The following is a 23,363-nucleotide window of genomic DNA, read 5'->3' as shown; positions in this document are numbered from 1 at the left end:
AGGGAAGAACGGTCAGGCGTGTTGTTGGAAGATCTGGACTAGGGGATGGGGAGGGAAGTGGTGGAGGCTGGGTTGGGAATGAGAATAGGGCCTGATGGAGACGGGCTTTGTCTTTCTCGCTGAGGGGCTCCTTGTGTTTGTGGGCTGTGGGAGCCATGGAAGGTTTTTGAGCAGGGAGGGTAAGATCAGAGAGGGAGTCAGCAAGCTCGTGAGCTGGGAGCTGTGGTTGGCAATTACACCCCAGGTGATTCCTCTGCTCTGGTGCCCTTTCCGCACTCACCCTGCCCCACATCTCTTGGCCATGGGGCAATTCTCCACGGGGTCACCTCCCTGGAGCTCCCTTTTCTCGTTGTCAAACAAGGTCCTTATCAAAACTGCTCCTTGACCTGTGCTGTAAGTTGAAGAGCCCCTGAGGACAGAGCCTGTCAATCCCAGAAGCCAGTGGCCCCTCTGAACGGACCCCAGAGATCCAGAAAATACCTGTCTTAAGCAATCAGCGTTCTGCAGGCATGCAGAGTGAGCACCAAACTTGGAGTCTGGGAGAAGGAGGCTGAGGCCCTATTCTGGCCACTAACGAGATGTGTGGCACTGGTTGCAAGGCACTCAGCCTTAGATGCCAGTGCCCTCCTGGGTGGAAGAGTTGACCTGTCCTTGCTCTGACGACGAACAGATGTTCAAGGTGTTCTACATGCAGTGACAACTTTGTCTGCACGACAGCTGAGGGGAGCATTAAGATTGTCCCCATCTTACAGACGTGGAAACTGAGGCACAAAGGGGGTCAAGTACCTTGTCCAAGGTCATTCACCTAGTAGGTAATGGAGCGAAGGCTCAAACCCAGACCGTCTGACTTCGAGCCTACACTCTTTGCCCAGACATCACACCCACTACAGAGGAGGGTGATCAGTGGTTTTCCAAGTGTGTTCTTTGGAACACCTAGGGTTCCCAGGAATTTCTCAAGGGCCACAGACAAAGATGGATGCTGAGTAGATAGGGCTGTGTCCCCTCAAGCCGTTTGCAACCAAAAGAACCTGATTTCCCTGTTTCATGTCCATGGAATGTCCCATGTGAAGAAAGGGAAATATTACTAAGGAAAGTTGAATCCTCCCAGATCAGTGACCCTAGGACCCCCTGCAGCATGTGCGGATGCTATCATCTTCCACACAGCTGACCTCTCTCCCAAAGATTCCCTGCCCACCCCACCCTCCACCAAGCAACCCTTGAACAGTCCTTGAATCTAGGGTAAAACAAAATGCTTGCCAATGAGAAACTGCATTGATACCATAATCAAGTGGCACAACGCCCTCGGCCAACATGCGATATTGCCAACAAGGGGGGCAGGCATATTTTTGCCTGCCAGCCAGAGTGAAACCATTCCCAGAGCGTGGGGTCACTGTGTCTCTGGCTGCAAGAGACCTCGGAAGTCAGGTCCCATCAATGAACAAACCCCCTGGGCAGCCCTGCCAGGGATAGGAAGCTGCTTCTGCGGGAGGCAGACCCTCCATGAACAGGCACTGGTAGCTAGGGCTGCTGTGCCTGTCTCCCTCGATCTTCCCCCCGCAGTCCTAAGCCTGCCCTGGGGAGCTGCTGGGAACAAGCCGGCTCCCTCTGCCACATGACAGGCCTCCAAATCCCCGCCGACAGCTCTCATGTCCCCTTCCGGTCTTCTCCAGGCAAAGCCGCCCTGGCCCTTCCTCCGATGACATACATGGTTTCAAGTCCCCTTAGCGTCAGCATATTAACATTGGGGGAAACAAAATAATGCAGCCCTAGTCAGCCTTTGATAGGGCTGAGTTCCACGACCTACCCTTGGGCAGAGGAGACATCTGGGTCCCAGGGGTGAGACACAGACAAGGGCAGACAGATGTCTTCAGGAGACCTGGGAGGCAGGGTGAGCCAGGAAGGAGAGCCAGGCCCTCGGGGTCCAGCCCCAGGGGTGTCAGGATGCGAGACGTGAACTCAGGCACATCCCTGCCCCTCTGCCCGGGACTGTGGCCACCATGTCAACGTGTCAGAGCCCAGGATTGATGACCATCTGGTGGAGTGCTGTGGGCTTCACCAGGTGCTGTGGGCAGAGACCATGGTCCTGACCATGTCATCCCACCGGGAGCTCTCAGGGTAAATAAGACCTGTGTGCTCGAGGAAGTGGTCCCCTCTGAAGGTGGATAAGATGTCCAGACACAGTCTTCCCTTCTAGAACATCAGCTCCACAAGAAGGGGGCTGGACCTCGTGTTCACCATTGTCTTCCCAGCACCAAGGACAGCTGGGCATATAGTAGGTGCTTGATAAATGTTTGTTGAAAGAATGCATGAGGAGGAATTCCAAGCCTCTAGGGATAAATATAATAATAGAGGCTACCATTTATTAAGTGCCTACTGTGTACCAGATTATAAAGGAAGGGGATGTTTCTGTTTTGCTTTTTTCTATAACCTCTGTGACAGGCCAATGCATGCAAGGTACTCAGTAAATATTTGTTGAATGCCCAGTGTTTGCATATGTTACCTCCCTTGTCACCCAAGCAACATGGGAGAGAAGAGATGGGAGGGTTTGAGAGCCTCTCTCTTTTACACCCACACACACACACACCCCAGGATCAGTTCTGGTCTTCTCCCATACCCATCTTTGCCTGAAAAGTCCTGATTTTTCTAGACCCAGATGAGAAGCACCTCCTCCAGGAAGCCTTCCATAATCTGCCCAGTGGGAATTACTCCTGCCTCTGAGCTCCCATCATTCTGTGCGTGTACCCGTCTTTTAGCGTGCAGTGATTAAGGGCCAGGGCTCTGGGACCAGATTGTTAGGCTCAAATTCTGATTCTCTGTGTGCCTTGGTTTCCCCATCTACAAACAGGGGATAGAATAGTACAGGCCTCACAGGACTATTGTGAGGTTTAAAGGAATTAACACATACAATGCATTTAGCACAGTGCCTGACACAGAATAAGTAGGCAATAAATGCTAGCTATTATCATAATATCACCACATTGAGCCCTGCATTAGAGACATCTGGGACACGAAGTTGGCCCTCAGTGAGTGGTGAATGAAATACTAAAAACACATTTAGTTTTCCCCACAGGATAGCAGAGGTCAGGGGTCATGTCTCACTCAATCCTGTGTACTCCTGACCCCCTCCCCAGGACCTGGCCCAGGGCTTAACAAGAGCAAACCTCAGTGAACACCTATGACAAGGAATGGGGAGAGCTGAGCCATGGGGGTGGGGGTGGGGGCGGTGGTGTGGCGGGGGTCGGGGCAACAGCTGGAAGCCAGGCAAGGCTTCAGATATGAACTGCAGAGCTGACCGCATCCCTTGCCAGGACTTTGCCCCAACTCCCAACTCCTCCTCATGTCCTCAGCAAGCCATGATTTATAGATGAAGAGAATCAAACAGGCTGCGGCTGCTGGGATGCCCTGGGGAGCTGCTGGAGATGCAGTGGACTTCTGAAGGCAAGCTCACAGCTGCCCAGGGGGAACACGAGGGGAGCCAGAGGGGGAGCAGGCACACATACACAGGCCAGAGACACCCATGGCTCACGTGCACACACACAAGTCATGGAGACTCACCCTTGGCACAGACATCTATGCCCCCCTCCCCCATGCACAGACGCACACACACACGTATACACACACACATATACACAAGCCATCGGGACTTACCCCATGGATGGACACCCATGCTCTCACACACAAAAGTGAATACACAGCCACGGTCACAGTCATGAACAGATACCTAGCCCACTCTGCTGTCCCTGAAGTCTAAGTGTTCATGCACCTTCTCTGGCCTGGAGTCCTCTCCCCATGGACCCCGTTTGTCTTTTGGGGCAGAGCAGTGGGACAGGAAGTAAACTTGGAGGCAACTGACCTGGGCTCAGGTCCCACCTCTGCAGCTGGCCAGTGACCCAGGGCAAGTCTCCTTCTGGGCCTCAGTGTTTTACCTCCAAATGATGAGAAGAACCCCAACTTCTCTTGCTGGGGTGTCATCAGGATCAAAGAATAGCTAACAATCATTGAACACGTGCCTTTTGTGGCAGACACTGTGCCAGGAAGCTTATATGCACCATCTCGTGTGATCTCCTTAACCTTATATTATCTCAATTTTGCAGAGGAAGAAACAGGTATGGAGAATTAAGGCAGCTTGAACTTGGCCTTGATCCTGCTATGGCTGCCCTCCTCTGAGCTGAAGCATGTGAGAGCATTTTGTAACATGCCACACTGCACAGCCCAGCCACAACCCACATGTCTCCTCTTTCACACTTGAGGCTTCACATAGGCTGTTCCTTCTGCCTCGAAGGCCCTTCCCTCTATTCTCTACCATCTATTCTCTTCCTTTTATTCTCAAGATCTCTAGACAAAGATGGTCTTCATTTCCTCTCACATTCCTTTCTACCTCCCCTGTAACTATGGCAATCCATCCCTGTGGATTAATAATTAGCATTTTCCATGTCTTCCCCCCACTGGGAACATTTGGAGATTTGAGACCCCCAGATCACTCATCTCTGTAGCCCAAGGTCTGGTGCACAGGAAAGGCTGGATAAATAAGTGCTAAACAAATGCATGAAATTATTCAAGGCCCCACATGAGCTTACCTCCTCCAGGAAGCCCTCCCTGATGACAAGTGCTCACAGCAGTCTCTTCCTTCTCCAAACTTGAATTAACTGTCTTATGTCCAACCTCCTTTTCTTGGGAGTAGGCCTGTCCCTCAAGCAGGGCCTATGGGGTTCTCCTCATTGCTTGGGTTTCCCACAGCCCATGGCCCAGGACACAATATAGAGAAACTAGTGGACATGCTGGGAATCTGGGCACACAGACTCTTTCCCCAAGAATTCACTTGCTCTGACAGTCTGATGGTGACATTCACACTCCCCACATCCAGCCCTTCCAAAGTTGTCCCATTACCCTCACACCCTCCTAACCTAGACTGCTTCCCTCTTTGGGGGATCCTCAGATCGCAAGGCCTTGCTTTCCTCACCAAGTGCCTTTAATCATAGTAACTAGTGTATGCTCAACACTGAATCATGTTCAGGTCCTCAGCAGCCCTTTGAAGGTAAACCCTCTCATCCCCATTTCACAAAGGAGGAAACTGAGGCTCAGAATGGGTAAATACTTGCCTGAGAACACACAGCAGAGGAGAGACAAAGCCAGGAGTGGACCTGGAGTCTGGAAGGCCTCAACTCTGTGCCCCATGGGAGTTAAGCCTTAAAATAAGTTGCTTCAAGGAGAGACGGAAGGGAAGAAAGAAACGAGTGAACACAAAATATAAAGAGCAGCCAGGAGGACTTCCCTGGCAGCCCAGTGGTTAAGACTTCACATTCCAGTGCAGGGGTTCCAGTTTTATCCCTGGTCAGGAGCTCAGATCCCACGTGTCTTGTGGCAAAAAAACCGAAACATTTTTTAAAAGTAGCAACACTGTAGCAAATTCAATAAAGAATTTAAAACTGCTCCACATCAAAAGGGAAAGGGCTTCCACTTTCCACAAACTTCTCCAAGCACTTCTTGGAGAAAAGTGGGTAAGAGACCCCTCCTACCCACACATCTTTGCTCCTTCCTTCCTCAACTGGTCCAGCCCTTGGCCTCAGTAAAGCATCCTCATCAGATAGATGCTGCTGCTGCTAAGTCGCTTCAGTCGTGTCCGACTCTGTGCGACCCCATAGACGGCAGCCCACTAGGCTCCCCTGTCCCTGGGATTCTCCAGGCAATAACACTGGAGTGGGTTGCCATTGCCTTCTCCTTCTCCATCAGATAGATGCTAAGATGTTCTAAAGTCTCAGAATAGGTTGGGGATTGGGTGTTTGGGGCCAGACAGGGTAGGAGCAGGAAGAAGGGGTGAGTGGGGTATCTGAGGACTCCCCTAGGGCCCTGTCTCAGGTGCTGACTAGGGTGCAACCACTCTTCCAGAGATGAGGCAGTGATGTTGGGGGTGGTTGGGACTACATCTGCCATCACTTTCCCATCCCGATCCTGCCTCCTCCCACTTGATTCTGCACCGCAATGTATCATGCCCCAGCACCTCCCCCCACCATCCTTTGGTGGCTGCAGGATGACGTTCGAGGTGGAAAACAGTGAAAGCTGGAGTCACAGGTTTCCACAGGAAGCACCCCTCCACGTGCATGCAGAGCAGATGGAAATGGGGGAGGGTGGCAGGGCAAGGGCAGAGCCTACCAGCCCCAGGACTATTTGGGCATAGGAAGGGGAACAATTTTGGCACCTACCCCACCTCCCTTCCTCTTCTCGACCCAACATGCACAAGGAAGCCAGAAAAAGGCAGAGTGTAGGAGAAAGCAACAGAAAACCAGTGAGCTAAACTCTGAACCCCAAACAGCCAGGCAAAGCTCCAGGCTTCCTGTCATGCTGAATTTTCTGCCCTTTCCTCACTTGAAAACTCCCCCACTCCAGGCCACCCACCTTGGGAATGGGGGCAGCTCATTCCTTCCAACAAGAAAAAGAAAATGAGATGGACAGGTAGAAGGAAAAAAGAAAAAGGAGAGGAAAGAGAGCCTCTCATTTCCCAGGAGCGCTGGGCTGTTGCTCTACCCCCATACCCTCCAGACAGTCTCTCTGAGTGTCCTTCAGAAAGCAGCGGAGGCACCCACAAGCTCTCTGGCCTCACCTGGGGCAGGAACAAGGCTGGTGAAAGAGGAGGCCCAAAGGGAATTGTTTTGGAAAGTTACAAGTAGCTGAAAATAGGGGCTTAGCACGAGCAAGCCTCCTCAACCTTGACTGTAATAAAAACAGATAATGCGTGAGTGAGCCAGGGAGAGTGTGCTGGCAGGGGCCGCAGAGGCCGGCTGGATGCAGACAGTTTAGAATTCAGAAGAGATGCCAAGTGAGTAAACAGCGAATGAAGGATTATCTGGATGGGCCAGGAGCCGTTCCAGCAAGAAATTGGACGGGGACATGTCAGGATCCACAAGAACTCTGACTCCTCATCAGGGAGTGGGGCCTGGTGAACTACAAGGACCTCATCCATGCCTTCTCTACCTCTGTTCTGTCTTCCAGCAGAGAACATGGCCTTGGTAACACGGCTCAGGTTTGTTTAGTGCAGAACAGTTGACAGTGCTCCAGAGTTTACTGAGGATTTTAAATCCATTGTCATATTTAATGGAGGTGTCGAGGGTATCTTCTATCTGGTGACTCCCTCCCCTCACTAAAGCCACACCCCCAAACTCCTACAATTCTTGGCTTAGGGAAGTCTGGTGCATCTGGCTTAGTCCTCAGCCTCAAAAAAGGGTGTGTGTAGGGAGGGTTACAGGACATCTGTAGACCCCAGAGACCTACTGAGTCTGGAAGTCTTCAGGGTGAAAGCCATTCAGGACAGAGAGGACCAGGTGCCAGCTCTGAGCAGGGAGCTCAGACTGAAGGGTGTCCAGCCAGAAGCTAGCCTGGAACCTGTCACTCACCCTGACTCAAAACCTGATGAGTTGCCTGGGCAGCCATGAAAATGATCATGTCCATCAGGGCAGCAAGAGCCCAGGAAAAGGAGAAGCTCAGATAGAGGGCTTCTCCACCAGGTGTGTGCAGCGGGGGCAGGATCAGGGACGTGTGATGATTAAGTGCAGGCCTTGACCACTAGTTACTCTTATGAATAATGCATTGTTGTGCCTTGGCCTAAATCAGCATCTTATTGTTATTAATGATACACAGCTGCAAAGAAGCTGGGATTGGAATGGTGTGCTATATTTTATTTGAGGACCTCAGAGCACTTAAGAGTTCCTCATGCTGATGACTCAACTCTACCTCCGCAAGTCATACACTTCCTTACAAGACAGGGCACCTGTCCTGCCGTGACACCTTCCCACCTGAGGCTCGGAGCCATGAAAGCCATGGGGGCTAGGAATCTTCTCTCCTGGGATTCAAATTCCCGACTTGAGTTTTTGGTGGGGGAGGGGATACACTTAATCCTCGCCAGCTCAAAATTCCGGGGGATGCAACATAATGTGAAGCTGCTCCCAGAGATGTTCAAGAAGGAGGGATTAACTCGCTGGGATCCAGGTGTCGGAGGAGGTGGATGGAGAGAGACCACTGTGGATCTGAATCCAGTTCTGCCACCCACTGTCACTGTGGCTGTGTGATCTTAGGCAACTAACTCAACTCTCTGGCCCTGTCTCCGCGTTAGAATATAAGGATCTGAGATTCCTTCTTGGAGCTGTTGTTCTTCCATATTCTGGTGGTATTATTTGCACCACAAATTTCTTGGATGGATCCACGGAGCCCGGTGCTCTGAACTCTGTCCGCGGTGCTTAAACAACGATCGGCACATCGCCTCTGTCCTTGGTGCTGAAACAGAAATCGGTCCCAGGGCCGCGCCCTTTTCCGGGACTGCAGCGTGGCGGTCCCATTTTCCTCTGCTAATTACTCCCTGATAAGTCCCAAGTTGAAGACCCAGCAGCGAGCAGCCAACCCCAAGAACCCCCTTTTCCTGGATGAGGCCTGAAGATGCCAAGAACCCCAGTCAGCAGCCCTGCTCCTGATAAAAAGAGCTTCCCAGATAATGAAAATGCGGCATCCCCTTCCCTCAGGGTAGCCCCCCACCACACTGCCTCCTGGCGGCTAGCGCGGGTACTGCGCTCAGAGCAGGCACACAGAAGGGTCCCCAGGGTGGCGCCGGGAGTGTGGGGAAGGAGCAGCAGACGGTTGGGCCCCCGCCGCCCCCTCACCCCTCCTGGGGCAATCTGGAGCTCTGAGCTTGCAGCGCTGTCCAACACACAAACGCTGCAGGCTGTCCAACTGTTTTCCGGCCGCCTTGGGGTGCTGTGCTGCTCCATTCACGGCAACTTCAACCCACACAGCTGGACCCTACCAGGTGAAACTTCCTGTTCTCTCCTCCAAGGTGGGTGGGGTAGACCTGTTTAAACAAACGCAACCTTTTCTCCTGCTGCCAGGCCAGTCCTAACAAAATGAACACTAAGGCCTGTAATATGCCTTCACCATGGCATAGTCTCTCTACCTCACACCCACCCAAATAAGAAACGTGCCCACAGCTCTTTCCTATGAAGAATGGGTCTTGGGGGAGAGGGCCACAGCTGCAGCCCAAGCCTGTTCCCCCCACCCCACAGGTAGGGGCTCTTGGAGAGGCAAGGCAGCTTGGTGTCTCTAGGGATTGCTTGTATTAGCCTCACTGGGTGCAGAAATTCTTCTCTTCCTAAAACAAACAGCAAAACAAATCAAACCACCTGAAGACAACACCCTGAATCAGCTTCTCTGGATCCAGGCAGGGAGTAAAGATAATAGCCTTTAATTACAGTGAGTGAAGTGAAAGTTGCTCAGTCGTGTCCAACTCTTTGAAACCCTATGGACTATACAGTTCGAGGAATTCTCCAGGCCATAATACTGGAGTGGGTAGCCTTTCCCTTCTCTAGGGGATCTTCCCAACCCAGGGATCAAACCCAGGTCTCCTGCATTGTAGGCAGATTCTTTACCAGCTGGGCCACCAGGGAAGCCACTTAATTACAGCAGATAGAGCTAATATACATTGAGCAGTTACTACAGGACAAGCGCTGTGCTGAGAGCTCTGTGAACATTATCTCATTTAGCCTGGCCAAACCCCGCTGCCCCAGGGAAGCATCATGGTCAACATCCTACAGATAAGGAAAGTGGGGTTCAGAGAGGTGAGGTGACCACTCAGTTGGGGTGCAGCTGATGAGTATTGAGACCAGCAAGGGAAACCACATCTTTCTGCCCTTAACCTTACAGCTCAACTGGATCTACCACCCCATCCTTCCATGTTCTTTGGGAAGCTTCACTGCCCCCTTAGGGGTTTCTAAAGCCACCCCACCCCTCCACCATCATCATGTCTCAGCTGAGAACCACATGGAGGAAAACTTCACCCTCCCACAGCACCTTACAGCCTGCGAATTGCTTTCAAAGCCACTGTTTGAATCAACTCTCATGATACTGAGGCCCTCTTCCGATTTTACAGGGGAGGAAAAAAAAAAATTAAGGCTCAAAGGAATAAGTTTTGTTCCATGTCACACAATGAGTAATGGAGCCAGAACTCAGGTGAAGATGGTGGGGCTCCTAGCCCAGTGCTCTCTCTCTCCCTACTTCTTCATGGCTGGGGTCCTGCAGGCAAACCAGCAAGGGGGTCTTAAGGACCTTCATCTCCTGGGGGTCTTCCTGAGGCCCTGACCTGAGCTGCTTCCTTTCTCCTGCTCTCTAGGGGCCATCAGTTGGCTCAGCTCTAACTTGGAGTCTCAGAGTCTCATTTGAAATGATTTTTTTTTTTTTCCAGGCAATTACTTCCTGCTAATTAGGAGGCAAGACTGCCAGTCCCTGGGCCCTGGGCTGACCCCTTTTCTCAACTCATGGGGGTGGGGGATTGTTGAGATCCTAGGGAGCAGCACCAGCCACAGAAACTGCCTGGACCAGCCCCATCATCGGAAGGAGGCCAGGAAACTTTTGAGGGCGGGGGGGACGGGTGGTGGAGTCAGGTACTCCAAGAAATGGGAAGAAGGGAGGCGGGGATGCTACAGCTCTGATGTGAGAGAGCGCCAGGGGACAAGAAGCTGGAAGAAGCCTAGACATGCCAGGCAGAGTGAGAGAGAGACCTAGGATGGGGAGGAGCAGGGGGAGCCAGGAAGATCCAGAGAATCGGGGACACGTCATAGGAAGGGACAAGGAGGCATCTCAGGAAGCAGGGAGACAGAGGAGGAGGGAGAGATTTCCCCTCTGCCAAGGGAGAAAGACGGAACCCTGGAAAATGGTCAAGATGACAGAAGTGGAAAAGGTAGAGGCGGGGAGATACCGGGGGACTCCAGGAAGGGGGAAGGAGGTATTGCTGAAGGAAAGCCCTAGGGAGAAGGGGAGGAGAGCGGGGGAGGGCAGCTGGAGTGGCCGCTCCCAGGGCCCTGAGAAGAAGGGCTTTCTCTACGTCATTGTCCTTGAGCCTCCCCCAATGTCAGTGCCCAGCCAGCCGGGCCTGCCCGCCCTCCTACGCAGCCACAGGTGCGGGCGGGCAGGATGGCAGGGCACCAGCCGGCTGAAGCCCCAGATGCTTCACTCATCCAGGGCAGCCAGCCGACTCTCCTTTCTGCCAACCTGTCGCCCCCTCCAGCAGGCTAAGCCAGGACCCTCCTGGGTCACAAAGCCATGTGACCAAGGGGCTCTGGGGCTGTGTGGTCCAGCCCCTCCACTTTACGGAGAGGAGAATCAAGGCCCTGAGAGGAAACAGAGCTTGTCCAAGGTCACAGAACAAGTGAGCGAGGAGGCCAGATGAAAAGAGCTCAGGGGCTAAGTCTCAGTGGTGGGTCCTGTTCCCTCCTGGGTGAAGCCAATAACAGGAGACAAGACAGGTCTTGGTTGCCAGCAAGTCAGTCCCTGATCCGTCTAAGCCTTGTGGAGTGTGGGGTGGCAGGCAGAAGGCAGCGAGGGTTGCCAGGGGCTGGAAGGGAAGCAAAGGAAGTCACCATTTATGGAGCCCTGGGTGGGAGGGTTCTGCATGGGTTATAATTGCAGCTAACATTATTGAGCACTTACTAGGTACAGTGTTCCAGCCACTTAAGACATTACATGCAGATCTCATTTAATCCCCACGATAACCTTATAAAGTATGTATTACTGTTATTCTATTATAGGGAAGAAATGGAGACTCGGGAGGGTTGAGTAATTGGCCAAGTCTGCAGACTAACCAATGGCATGGTTCTAACTCTGGTGGCTGGCTACTGCTCTGAGGACCCCTGCACCCTGGCATTATCTGGAGATGCTCAGAGCCCTGAATTTGCAAGATCCTAGCCCAGCCCTGGTAGAATCTAGGCCCCAGATGCCAATGGGGTTACAGTTCTGTGTTGTGGAGGCTTCTGATGGCCCAAAGGAGATCCTAGACTTGAATAAGCCCTGTCTTACAGTGCTGGGGTCCGGGTTCTAGTTCTGGCTCTGCCACTAACATACTGTGCAACTTTGGGCAGGTCCTTTGCCCTCTCTGGCCTTGGTTCTCCCACCTATATCATCAAAGAGCTGTTACTTAGTCACTAAGTCATGTCTGACCCTTTGTGACCCCATGGACTGTAGCCACACCCACCCCAGCTCCTCTGTCCATGGGATTTCCCAGGCAGGAATACTGGAGTGGGTTGCCATTTCCTTCTCCATCAAAGGGTAGGACCAGATAATAGAGCTTGTATGTATGTATGTATGTATGTGTGTGTGTATTTGTGTGTGTGTTAGTTCAGTCATGTCCGACACTTTTCAACCCCATGGACTGTAGCCCGCCAGACTCCTCTGTCCATGGAATTCTCCAGGCAGAGCTGGTATACATGATACTAACTTTGTGACAGACACGGTTCTAGGCAGCATATGGATGTTAACTCAGCAGCCCCTTCCAGCCCACTCTAAAGTAAGAGCTATTATTGCCTGTTTTAGAGATGGGAAAATGAGGCAGTGAAAGGTTAAGTAACTTGCCCAAGGGCACAATTCTAATCAATACATGGCTGATCTGGGATTTGGGCCCCATTACTTTTGATCCAGAGCCCATGCTCTGCCTGCCACTCTGCAGTTTCCCTAATGACTCTCTCCGCCCCTGCTTGGTGCCCCAGAGAGATCTGCCTATGTTCCTCGGCCCTGGCACACACACCATCATGCTTCCACATGGGAGGCTCACCCGCCATCACGTGTCTGCATAACACAACATGCGTCTGCTCATGCTGCCACACCCACTCCTGTGCTTCCGCCCAGTTTCTGTCTGGAATAGCCACACACGACCATCCGTGGCCGCAAGAACAGGCCAGCTCCAGCAGGCCCACATGAACGCGCACGCACGGCCCCCTTTCTGGGCACTGGCTGACTCGAGGGAGCCGTGTGCCAGGCTTCAGCATATGGCCACGTGGCAGTGACGTGGGCCGCCACACCCCTTCTCCTCTGCGTCCCCCTCCCCCCACCAGTGCCTGGGTGGCTTGCACGTCACATCGCACACCTGCCGGCACCCCCATCCACGCTGCCTTCCTCACGCCTCTCCCCTAACAGAAGCAGGCACCTTCTCCAGGAAGGAAGCAGGCACAGGCCCAGCCTGGCTCCCACAGCCCAAAGATGCCAGCCAACCCGGGGGGAGGAGATGGAGAAAGAGCCATTGATCAGAGGCTCTGGGGGCCCAGGGGCTATGGTTCCCATCGGACACTAAGCCCTCCCTTAGGTCTGAGTGCAGAGCTGAGCCCCTCAGGACCCTAGAGATGCCAACTCCCCTTTGTCATCGCCAGATATGGGGCCAGACAGGGAACCAGGGGACAGAGGGTCTGTCCACCACTGCTGAGCAGGACTGTGATGCCGAGAGGGCTACTCTGGCCAAGTTACCGGTGCACACCCCCCACCCCATCCTTGGTCCCTGCTCTCTCCTCCCCCTGCCCAAGCATCTCAGAGTTCTGTGTATTTTTAGGCCTCAGCTGACAGGCTGTGAAATCGCTCCCTTCGCACCTCCCTAACCAGGCGGGGGCTGGAGAGGGAGGAACGGGGTTGTGAGGGGGGGCACACACACAGCCGATTCATCAGGCTCCTCCAGGGCTGGCAGGTGCCAAGTAGGGAGTAAGGGGTGCCTCCTTCTGAGTGAGAGGATCTTTCCACGTCGCCCAGAGAGAGGGAGAGAAGATACGGTGGGAAGGAGGCTCCGCCCCACTCCAGGGGCCTGGCAATAAAGCTTTAGGGGACGCCGGGCACTAAAGCAGGTGCTGGGATATACTCTGGGTCCAGCTCTGAGGCCAGTACCCATCCCTAGCCCTCCCTTCTGAGCAATGGACCAAGAGACAGGCTGGCTCAGGATAAGGGCAGTGTGGTGCAGTGGTTAAGACCAGGGCTTGGTGATGAGGCTGATGTGCAATTCCATGCCCTGCTCTACTGAGTGACCTGGAGAGACGCTCCACCTCGTTGGGCCTCAGTTTCCTCATCTGTGCAACAGCGGTAACGATATCTCCCTCAAGGGGCTGCTGTGAAGACTAGATGAAAGCCGTACATGTAGAACGAGGTGGTCTGTGGGTCCACCAGGCACTGCTGAGAGATCCCCCTTACGGCTTTCCCCCACTGGCAAATCCTCCTCCTTACCATGATCCTTGAGACAGGAGCCCAGAGTTCATCCTCTTTGGTACCCACTGGACCCTCTCCCCCAGGGAAACAAACCCCCAGCTAAGGTGGGCAGAAATCATAGACCATCCCCACCCCCTGCTTCCTGCTATGGGGCACCCATGCCCATTGCACATGCACACGGACTCAAATGCCAACACGCTCATCTGCTGCCAGTGCCTGGGTGTGAGGGCGTTCGCTCTGGGATGACCCCCTTAGGGAAGTGGGAGGACGTACCCAGGCCCTGCTGTGAATGGGCCATTGTGCCAGGGGCCGTGGGCATGGAGAGGGGGGCGGCCTGCCTAGTTGCTGTGGAGACAGGCTGGCTCCAGTGGGGCTCTGGAGCTCAGGCCTGGCAGCTGGAGCTTGAGCAGTACGGCTCCTCCAGGGCCAAGCCCTGATACCCATGGTGGGGGGTGGGGTGCAGGACTGATTCTCAGGAGCCTTTACTGTGTTCAGTGGGCCCTGGGACTACCCCACTTGGCTCTACATCTCTCCCCGGGAGACTTCCTCTGATACCCCGGCCCCCTAGGTAAGCCCCTGGGGGTGTACAGCCATGTCCCCCTGCACCAGGCTGTTCCCTTGACTGCCCATTACCCACCACAAGCTTTCCAAGGGCAGAGCCCCAGACCTCCTGCTAAGGGTGCTCTCAACACAGCCCTGGGCAGGTAAGAGACAGTGGAGGGGCTGGACAGAGGTGGGAACAAAGACGTTAATGGCTGGGGATGCAGCTCCATAGGTGGGCCTGCCACGAGGCTTCCCACCCTCCACACTGCTGCGTTAAAGTTCTTCATAGAGAATGCTGAAAAGCCATCCATAGCCTGCCATTGCCCAAATTAAAAAAAAAATGTCCAATTTTCCTACTTCAGAACGCCAGGAGCTTCATCAGCTGGCCCAAGCCTCGACTCCTGTGCTTAGTTGCTCAGTTGTGTCAGATTCTTTGCGACCCCACGGACTGTAGCCCACCAGGCTCCTCTGTCCAAGGGGATTCTCCAGGCAAGAATACTGCAGTGGGTTGCCATGCCTTTCAAGTCTCCTACTACGGCCCCCAAAGACCTCCGTTCCAGCCCTGCAGGCTTAGACACTCACTGCTGCCTCGACCGGCCGAGATCTGACACACGTCCAGGGCACTGCACATGCTGTCCCCACCACGTGGAATGACTCCTTCCTGCTTGCTCACATGGCAAGCTCATTCTCCCTCCAAAACCCAAAACCCTGGACCCGAGGCTCATGCTCCTGGGTCTGGCAGTGTGGCTGGTCCCAAATCAACTTCTAACTGCAAGTTCCGCCGTCCCAGGGTGGTCTGAGAATGGACCAGCTAACGTACATCGAGGGCTTAGAAGAGCACGTGGCATCTACTGAATGCTCCACACATCTTTGCTATTCTGAAGTAGACGGACCGACACTGCCTCCGTGAAGCCCTCCCACTGCCGGCAGCAGGGTGGAGTGGGGCTGAGGCAGGCCTGTCCTCCTTGGAGCTTCCAGAACCCGCATCCCGCACATCAATCACTCAGTGCAGGGTAATGTTGATAACAGCTGTCGCTGGTTGAGTGTTTACTATCTGCTGGGCTTTCTGCTAAAGATGTTTCCTGCCTTATCTCGCCTCATCCTCTGACTCCATGGGAGGTAAGAACCAGCATCATACCCATTTAACAGGGGAGGAAACTGAGGCCAGGGTGGTGGGGGGACTTGCTTTAGGGACACAGTCGCAAGTGTCTCTACCAGAAGCTGTTTGACCCCAGACACCTGGCTTAAGCAAGCCATCCCTTGCTGCATGGACATGAAGTGCGTAGCACATACCAAATGTTCCATAAATAAGAACTTTCTATTATTGTCCTGCTGTTACTATCAGTGGAGGGAACAAAGTCTGTTGGATGATCTAAGAGGGGTTTCCTTAGGCTGGACCCCCTATAAAGCAGGATGTGTCGGCTCAGTCACTCAGTCATGTCCAGCTCTTTGCGACCCCATGAACTGTAGCCCCCAGTCTCCTCTGTCCATGGGATTTTCCAGGCAAGGATATGGGAGTGGATTGCCATAAAGCAGGAAACTCCCATTTTCCTGGAGAAAGAAAGTGAGGGTGCAGAGGAAGCCTTGGGCTGCCAGGAGTGAGGGTTGGGATGGCAAGAAGGTATACAGGGAGCCCCAGGATCTGGACCCAGGGGACTTGAGGAACCTGAGGGATGCTGGAGGGAGCCAGTGCCCGCAGGTGTCATGGCAGGCCCAGGCTGGGCAGGGCAGGAGGGGGCTGGCCGTGCGCTAGCTGAGCTGGCCACTGCTCTATGGCCCCGCTGACACCACCCCGCGGTAATGAGACGGATCCAATTTGTACCCAGGGCCCCGCCGGGAGCAGCTGCTGCGGCAGGGTTTGAAGTAATTTAATTGGACACATTTGCCACACAGCTCCCTCCTCTGCTCCCCTCATGGAGTGCCTCACGCCGGTACCCCTCGAGGCCTCCCACACCCCACGCCACCCCCCACCCCAGCTGGAAGCAGGGTGCACGCTTTGCCAGCCCGTGCTGTGAGACCCCCACCTGCTAGGATGGATGCCTTGGCACCTCTCCTCTCACTCTGGGGGCTCCTGAGCGCTCGGGAGCCACAGGGCTGGCGGGGTTCTACAGGTGCAAAGTTCTCCCCTTTCTCCGAGGCAACCAGCACCTCCGGCCCGCCTCTTCCGATGGGCAGAAAGGGTCACTGTCTTTCTACCCCGGCCAGCTGGAGAACCCCAGCTCCCTCCGCCCCAGGAAGGGCATCGGAGGAGCAGGGCCACTACCAACATGGGGGGAGGCAGTTCTCCTCTGAGAGCTCTGGGAAGGGGTGTATACACACACACAACGAGTTGGAGAAACACGTATACACACCCAGTTACACACACACACATGTTGACAGATTCACATGTTGTCCTGGGCCTCCCCGTATCTGTACACACCAAAGCTCCAACCCCACCCCCCCATCCACCCTAACATCCCTGCCGTGCACACTGCACAGCCAGGTGAGGCCCTGCTCCCAGCAGATGGAGGCCTTGCAGGCAGCCAAGCTGGCAGGTGGGAGGGTGTGGCAGGGGGCAGGCAGGGCCCCTGGAGGGCACAGGCTCCGCCTGGCTGGGTACAGGGCCAGGGGAGCTGCCCTCCCCCAACGCTCTCTGTCACAGCTCCCCACGCACCTTGACACACCTCGCTACAAATCCACTTATTAGCTCCTGTTTACAGCGGGCATGGCACTTGGATGAGCTATTAGGGCCGTCCAGCTGCCACCCGCCTGCACCCAGGTACATACACAGCCCAGCACTTCTGCCCACCGGCCCTGCCCTCCCTTTCCTGGGTGCTGGGGCCCCACACCCGCAGTCACTCAGATCCATCAGTTCCCCAAACCTCCCAGCTCACCGTCTGGGTCAGCTTCCAGCTCAGCCCCGCAGGTGATACACTTCTGCCAAGGGACCCCTCCAGGCAGATGCTGCAGAGCCTCCTGGGGCAGGCCGGACGCACCAGCCCACCTTCCGACCAGCTGGGTTCAGAGCTCCGGGCACAGGCTCTGGGCACCATCCAGCCCCTTCCACAGGTCCCATTTTGTCTACCAACTCTGTTCCAACCCTTGGGGAATTCTGCTGGGTGAGACGAAGCCCTGCCCTCTAGACACGAGCTGGACAGGGCCCAGCAAGGCTGCCCCCGCTGCCCGGAAGGTCAGGGACGTCCATGTCCGTGGAACTGGCACGGTCCACCTGGTACCACTGGCTGGGGTTCCCTGGCAAGGCGGGCGGTCACCCGGGCTAGGTCTGGCACAGGCTGGCTCCGGCAGCAGGCCAGATCAGTGACCGCCCCAACAGACAGCGCTGACCTTACGGGTGGCATGTGCCACCTGCCGGGCATGCCCAGGTGACAGGGTGCTGGCCCCATGCAGGGCCTCTCGGGCCCACCCAAGAGGCCTCAGAGCCTTTGGGGAGCCTGTGCGGCCGACTCCTCTTCCAGCCAAGAGTCCTCTGCTCAGGACTGGGCCTCCTGCCCCCACCTCCCAGCCCCCACACCCTCCTGGAGGCCCCCCTCACCACGCCTCTCTCTGCTGTTCCTGGCCTCACTCCCTGGGGGAAGCAGCTATTGAAAACGGTCCAGCGGATTCAATAAGAATTCAGAGTCCCTGAGAGAATAGGGGGCGGGTGGGCGGGTCAGGCGGAGGGAGGTGGAGGGGGAGAGAGGACCGCCCACCCCTCCTCTGCCTGTCCCTCGGGTAGGTCGGAGCCCGCGAGAAGGGGACAGCCCTCCATTGTCACCAGCGTCACCCCACGCTGCTTTCACTGTCCCTGGGGCCTGAGCTTGGGGTCAGCCAAGCCCTAGCTGCCCGGGGCCTGTCTCTGTCCACCTGACGCCCACCTGTTCCTCTGCCTTCCAGCTGTGCCTCCCCTGTCACCTCCTGGCCTGTGCACTCCCATGCTGGTCCAGCCTGCTCGAGCCCTTCTTCCTGAACCAGGAGGGGCTGTGAGGTTCTCTTCCCCTCCACCATCCCCTGGTCCTGAGCCCCCCAGCCTGTTAGTCAAGCTGTCCGCACAAGGCCACTGAACAGCACAACCCAAGGCCAAGGGTGGGGGCTGGTCCTAGAAACGCTACAGTCTGGGGGTGCTGGCTACCTTGACCCAAGCCCCACAGAAGTCACACATCCAGCCCTGCCACCAGCCATGGCCCGTCCGGAGGTCCCGTGATCTTCAGCTCGAGACTCTGACTCAAGCCCGGGAGGCAGGCCTGGGAGGTCTGGGCCTGTGCAGGTGGGGTGGGTGGGGGTGGGAGGGGAGAGTTTGTGAAACGGTAGGATGGTCAGGCCTCCCTGGGCCGTCCCACACCCCAGCCCCCGTCCCTGACCTTGATGGCCCTCACAGTGTATAGCCCCGATCTGCCCTTTCGGCCAGGCCCTGATTCTTGTCCCACACACCAGCCAGCAGCCTCTGCCCCTCACTTGTGCCCACAGGTGGAGGGGTTGGTCTTGGGGTTGAGAGAGAAGACCTGCTGTGCCAAGGCCCCCTGGCCCGTGGGGTGTTCTCCACACTCCTTAGGAATGACGTACCCGGCAGAGCTGCTGTAGGGGGGAGCAGAGTCCTCTAGCAGGTGGACAGACAGAGGAGACTTTAAGTACTACTATCCCCAAGGACAAGTTCAGGGAGGGCTGGGGCCAGAGCTGGCGGCCCTCAGGACCTGAACTCTCTCCCAGAGCGACCGCACCAGCCCAGGCTTTCCTTCTCTGGCCTTGCTCACTCGCTCACCGCAAGGTCACCTATCCCTGCCTCCCTCTCTGCTGCCGTCCTGCCTGCCCACTGCAACGCTGACCCCTGTGGGCCGGCCAAGGCCCTGCCCTGCCAGGGGACAGGGACACAGAGCGGTCAGGCCAGCCCAGCTTCGGGATGAACAGAAGATGGAGGCCGTGGGCCGGGAGAGGGCTGCCTGTCTACGGGAAGGTGGAGGAGAGCTTGCAGGCCTGGCTGGGAGGGGGGAGGCGGGGCAGAGTTTGGAGCAGGAATGATGGAGGTGTGGGGTGGGGGGCTGGTCTTCCTTCTTCACTGGGCTCGGGCTTTGCCCCACAGTCCCGTTGCTTCAGCCAAGGAAGAGAATTCAGATCCGGAAGAGAATGGCCTGTGGGCCAGGGGCCCACACAGGCTTGCCTGTCCCCTGTTGGGGTAATGGTCTTAGCAGTAGGCTGAGCCATGTGGGGACTTGCAGAGGGCATGGATTACAGGAGAGAGTACCACAGGGACCTTCTGGAACCAGCCGGGGGCAGTGGGGAGCATGAGAGGACAGGAGACAAAGATCTTTTTTTGAAAGGATTGGGCCGCAGGTGTTCCAGGCAGTGGGATGAAGTGATGAGGATGTAAAAGGTCCACTGGCCTTTGGGGGACCAGAGGGATGGGCTTGAATCACACAGGAATTCATTGGCATATCTTACTCCCATCCAGTGCCAGCCTTGGGGGACACACTCCCTGCCTGGGGGAGCAGAGTCCGGGGAGCCTGGGGTGAGCTGGGGAAGGGGGAATGCCTGGCCTGGAGCTGTAGGGATGAAAGGAGGTGGGCAGGGAGGCCAGGGGGCGCAGAGTCCAGACTGAGGTCCCTGGCTCCTCAGAGACCCCCAGAGATCTAGGATCAAAAGCAAATTCTGCCCTCTGCAGCCTATTTCTGACCCCATCCAGCCCACTGCCCACCTCAGACAGAAGTAAACTGGTTGTAAGTAAGGCCAATCTGTTTCCACCAGAACTGGCCCTGCCAGAGGACTGGTGAGTCCTGCAACTGGAGTGGGCAAGACAGGTCTCTGGCTCAGACAGGGAGGCCCATTCAAGGGGGAGAAGGAAAAGTCTAGGGGCTGCCAGCAGGCCAGGGGGCAGCACTGGGTTCCAGGCCCTCTGCCCAGAAGATGCCAAGCACATCAAGTTGGCCTCCGTGGAGAGGGCAGAGGTGCTTGGGGTTGTGGTGATGTCATGGTGCCCAGGCGTGGGAGGAAAGAGGAGGGAAGGAGAGGGGACAAGGGCATGGCCCAGGCCACTGGCCTAACAGGAGGCTGCCAGCCTGGCAGGGGGAGGGGAGAGTTCTCACTGCATCCCCCCTTCCACCTTCACACCCCAGAGCTGGTCTCTGCATTGAGCTATTGGCTTCTGAGAGTGCGATCCAAGGAAGAGAACGCCTATGTCCTTGGTCTCAGTGTTGGAAGCTGGCAGCCCACTTGGGGGAAGGTGCCAAGGTGGGTGATCTGGGTCCCGAGAAATGAAGGGAGGGGTCTCCAAAGGCACTGTCCCTTCAGCCGTCACCTAGAGAACATTCATAGGTGGCCATGAGGCTATAGAGTGGGAGACTGAGTCCTCTTTCATGCATATACGCAAGCACAGAATGAGTGCAATGCCTGGCACCCAGGAGGTCCTCCTGGGTGGGCTCGAGCTGCTATGACTTGATGAGGGTGAGGACAGACACGGGGGCAGGCTGAGCAAATGTGAGGGAAGGAGCAAATGTGGGGCTGGGGCTAGAGCGGGCAAAGCTGGCACCACAGGAGTGCCCTCAAAAGCCTTGGGGCTCTAGGCCCCTTCTGCAGAGGACCTCAGAGCTGTCCCTCCCCCCACCCAGGGCCCCCAGACCCCGGAGGTTAGCATCAGTAAGCCTAGAGGCTCTTGGTCTGGGAGCAAGTCCTCGGGCTTGGGTGTCGTGCTTTCAGCGTCAGAGAGAAACCCAGAAGCAGAGACCCTGCTGCTAGGACTGGCAGACTGGGGGTGCTGGGTCTGGGGTGGGGCACCCCAGGTGGGAGTTGAGACTGAGCCTGGGGAGGAGGGGCAGGGGACCTGCCTACAGGTGGGCACTGTGTGAGGAGGCGTCATCAGGAGCCAAGGAGGAAATGGCAGAGCAATTTCCCGAGAAAGGTGGAAAGATTCCTGCTTCCAAGATGCCTAGCAGTCGTGGGCTTTCAGGCCACTCCCCGGCTCCGCAGAAATGCAAAGGAGCACGGCCCCTCCCCCTCCCACCCCCGACAGGACAGGAGTGAGTTTGGGGTTCTTCGCTTCCCCCCTCCCCAAGGCCTGGAGAACATTCCCCTGGCACCCCTATTCTCACCAATCTCTGCTCTCTTTCCCTTCAGGTACCCCTGCCTCCCTTCTCATCGTTCCTGGGGCTCACCGCCCTCCAGAAGCCCCCCTCCCCTGCGGCTGCACCAGATTTCCACTTGCCCCCTGGCACCCTCTCGGTTCACAGTTGTCACGGCCGATGTCACTCCGCTTCCCCGTGCCCACAACCTTGGCCGAAAGCTGCCTGGGACCCAGGGGTGCCTCTGAGGGCACTGCGGGGGCGGCAGCTCCCCGCTCCGCCACACACGTTGTCCTTGGGCTGCGGGGGGTGGGGGGGGAGGTCCTTGTGGGGACACTGCGAAGCCGGCGCCGGGCATCAAGCTTGGCAGTGCCCGGACTGACTGCGGGGGGCCGGGGTCCGAGCTGCTGCCGCTCCAGCCCGCGCCCCCGGGGCTGGGGTGACCCTGGGTGAGGGGAGTCCGTGCGGCTTGGTTGGACAGCAGCCCCCGGTTGGGGCTCCGAGACGGCGCCCCGGCGCTGCCGCCGTCCTGCCCGCCGGTGCGGGGCGCCCCAGACCGCGCGGGGCCGCGCTTACCTGGGCTGGCCGCCTCCGGGTCCCGGTACATGGTCCCCTCGTCGCCGGCTCCCTCCGGGCTCTTTAGAGCCTCCCGCGGCCGCGCGTTGCTCCGCCGCCGCTGCAGGGCATGGGGCCGGGCGACCCCCGGGGGCGGGTCCGAGGGCGGGGGCCGTGCGGACTGCACCGAGCCGCGGAGCCGGGGAGCGGGGGCCGCCCGCCAGCCCTCCCGCCCGCCCGCCGAGCACGCTGCCGCCGCCGCCGCCGCCGAGCCGCGCCGAGCCTCCTCCCTCCGTCCTGCGCGCCGCGTGTGCGCGCCGGAGCGTGTGTGAGTGTGTACGAGGCGGTGTGTATGTGTGTGTGTGAGCGCGTGTGTGAGCGCGCCCGGGACACCGCCGGCGCCGCCCGCCCGCCGCCGAGAGCCGTGGCCACCGCCACCGCCTGACGTCCGCCGGTGCCCGCTGCCGGCCGCGAGCCGTACTGCAGCCAGCGCCCGCCGCCGCCCGGAGCCGCCCCGAGGGCACTGCCGCCGCCCCGCGCCCCGCCCGCCCGCAGCCCCCGCGGGGAGGGCACGGAGCCCGCCGGCGGGGCTCTTCGGGCCTGCGGGTCCCACCGCACCAGGCGCCCCAGCTGGCCGGTGCGCCCCGGATGGCAGCGGCTTCGAACCCGGCAAAGCGGCGAGGCCGGCCACCTCCTCCGAGGTGCCCTTTGACTCCGTTCCAAAAGGCGAGCAGATCCGCTCCGCGTTTTCCACTCGGTGGCGGCTGAAGGGCGTCAGCTCGGGGCTCGACAGAGCGGCGGTCCCGGGAAGGGAAGCTGGTGTGTGCAAAAACCAGGAGTGGATTTTTGCCAACGCTGAGCTGGGTCCACCACGCTGGCCATGCCCACAGCTTGCGCATAGCTGGAACCGAAAGGTCTAACATCTCGACCCTGAGCGAGGGACTAGGCCTAGTGACCTTCCCTACTTAACCCAGCCACACAGTAGAATAAAACAGACATCTCAACCTCTGTCCCTGCTTCCCTCTCACCACTCCACTGCCCTCTTGTTTTCCTTGACCCCAGCCCTTCTGTGAGTAAGAAGGAAGGGCCTCCTTGCCCTCCCAACCCTGGGTCTCACTTGGCCTTCCCTGCCTCTGTCAGCTCAACACAGTCCAAGTCAGGTGAACCCTAATTCTCCTCTCTCTACAGAATTGGAACTGTTTGATTCTGGGGCAGGGAGGAGAAGGGGCCCAAGGCTTGGCCCAAGACCAA

General features: G+C 57.0%; 1 protein-coding gene across 9 annotated transcripts in view; it reads right to left on the bottom strand.

Moving 5' to 3' along the window:
- The window catches only part of SYT7 (synaptotagmin 7), a 63,567-nt gene extending 40,943 nt beyond the window's left edge, over positions 1–22,624 (bottom strand). Inside the window, exon 1 of one of the 9 annotated variants that reach the window (XM_086383555.1) lies at positions 22,134–22,624. In XM_086383555.1, coding sequence (XP_086239681.1) covers positions 22,134–22,164 — 31 coding nt within the window. In that variant the 5' untranslated portion in view covers positions 22,165–22,624. The remainder of the gene's footprint in view (positions 1–22,133) is intronic. The other 8 variants (XM_086383556.1, XM_086383557.1, XM_086383559.1 and 5 more) reach the window with 8 other exon arrangements.
- Positions 22,625–23,363: the final 739 nt, after the last annotated feature.

This window comes from Bos grunniens, chromosome 29, assembly GCF_055505025.1.
Source record: "Bos grunniens cultivar Pamir isolate PY7600 chromosome 29, Bosgru_T2T1.0, whole genome shotgun sequence".
Classification (NCBI taxonomy): Eukaryota; Metazoa; Chordata; class Mammalia; order Artiodactyla; family Bovidae; genus Bos; species Bos grunniens.
This window is presented reverse-complemented; position numbering and strand designations above follow the sequence as displayed.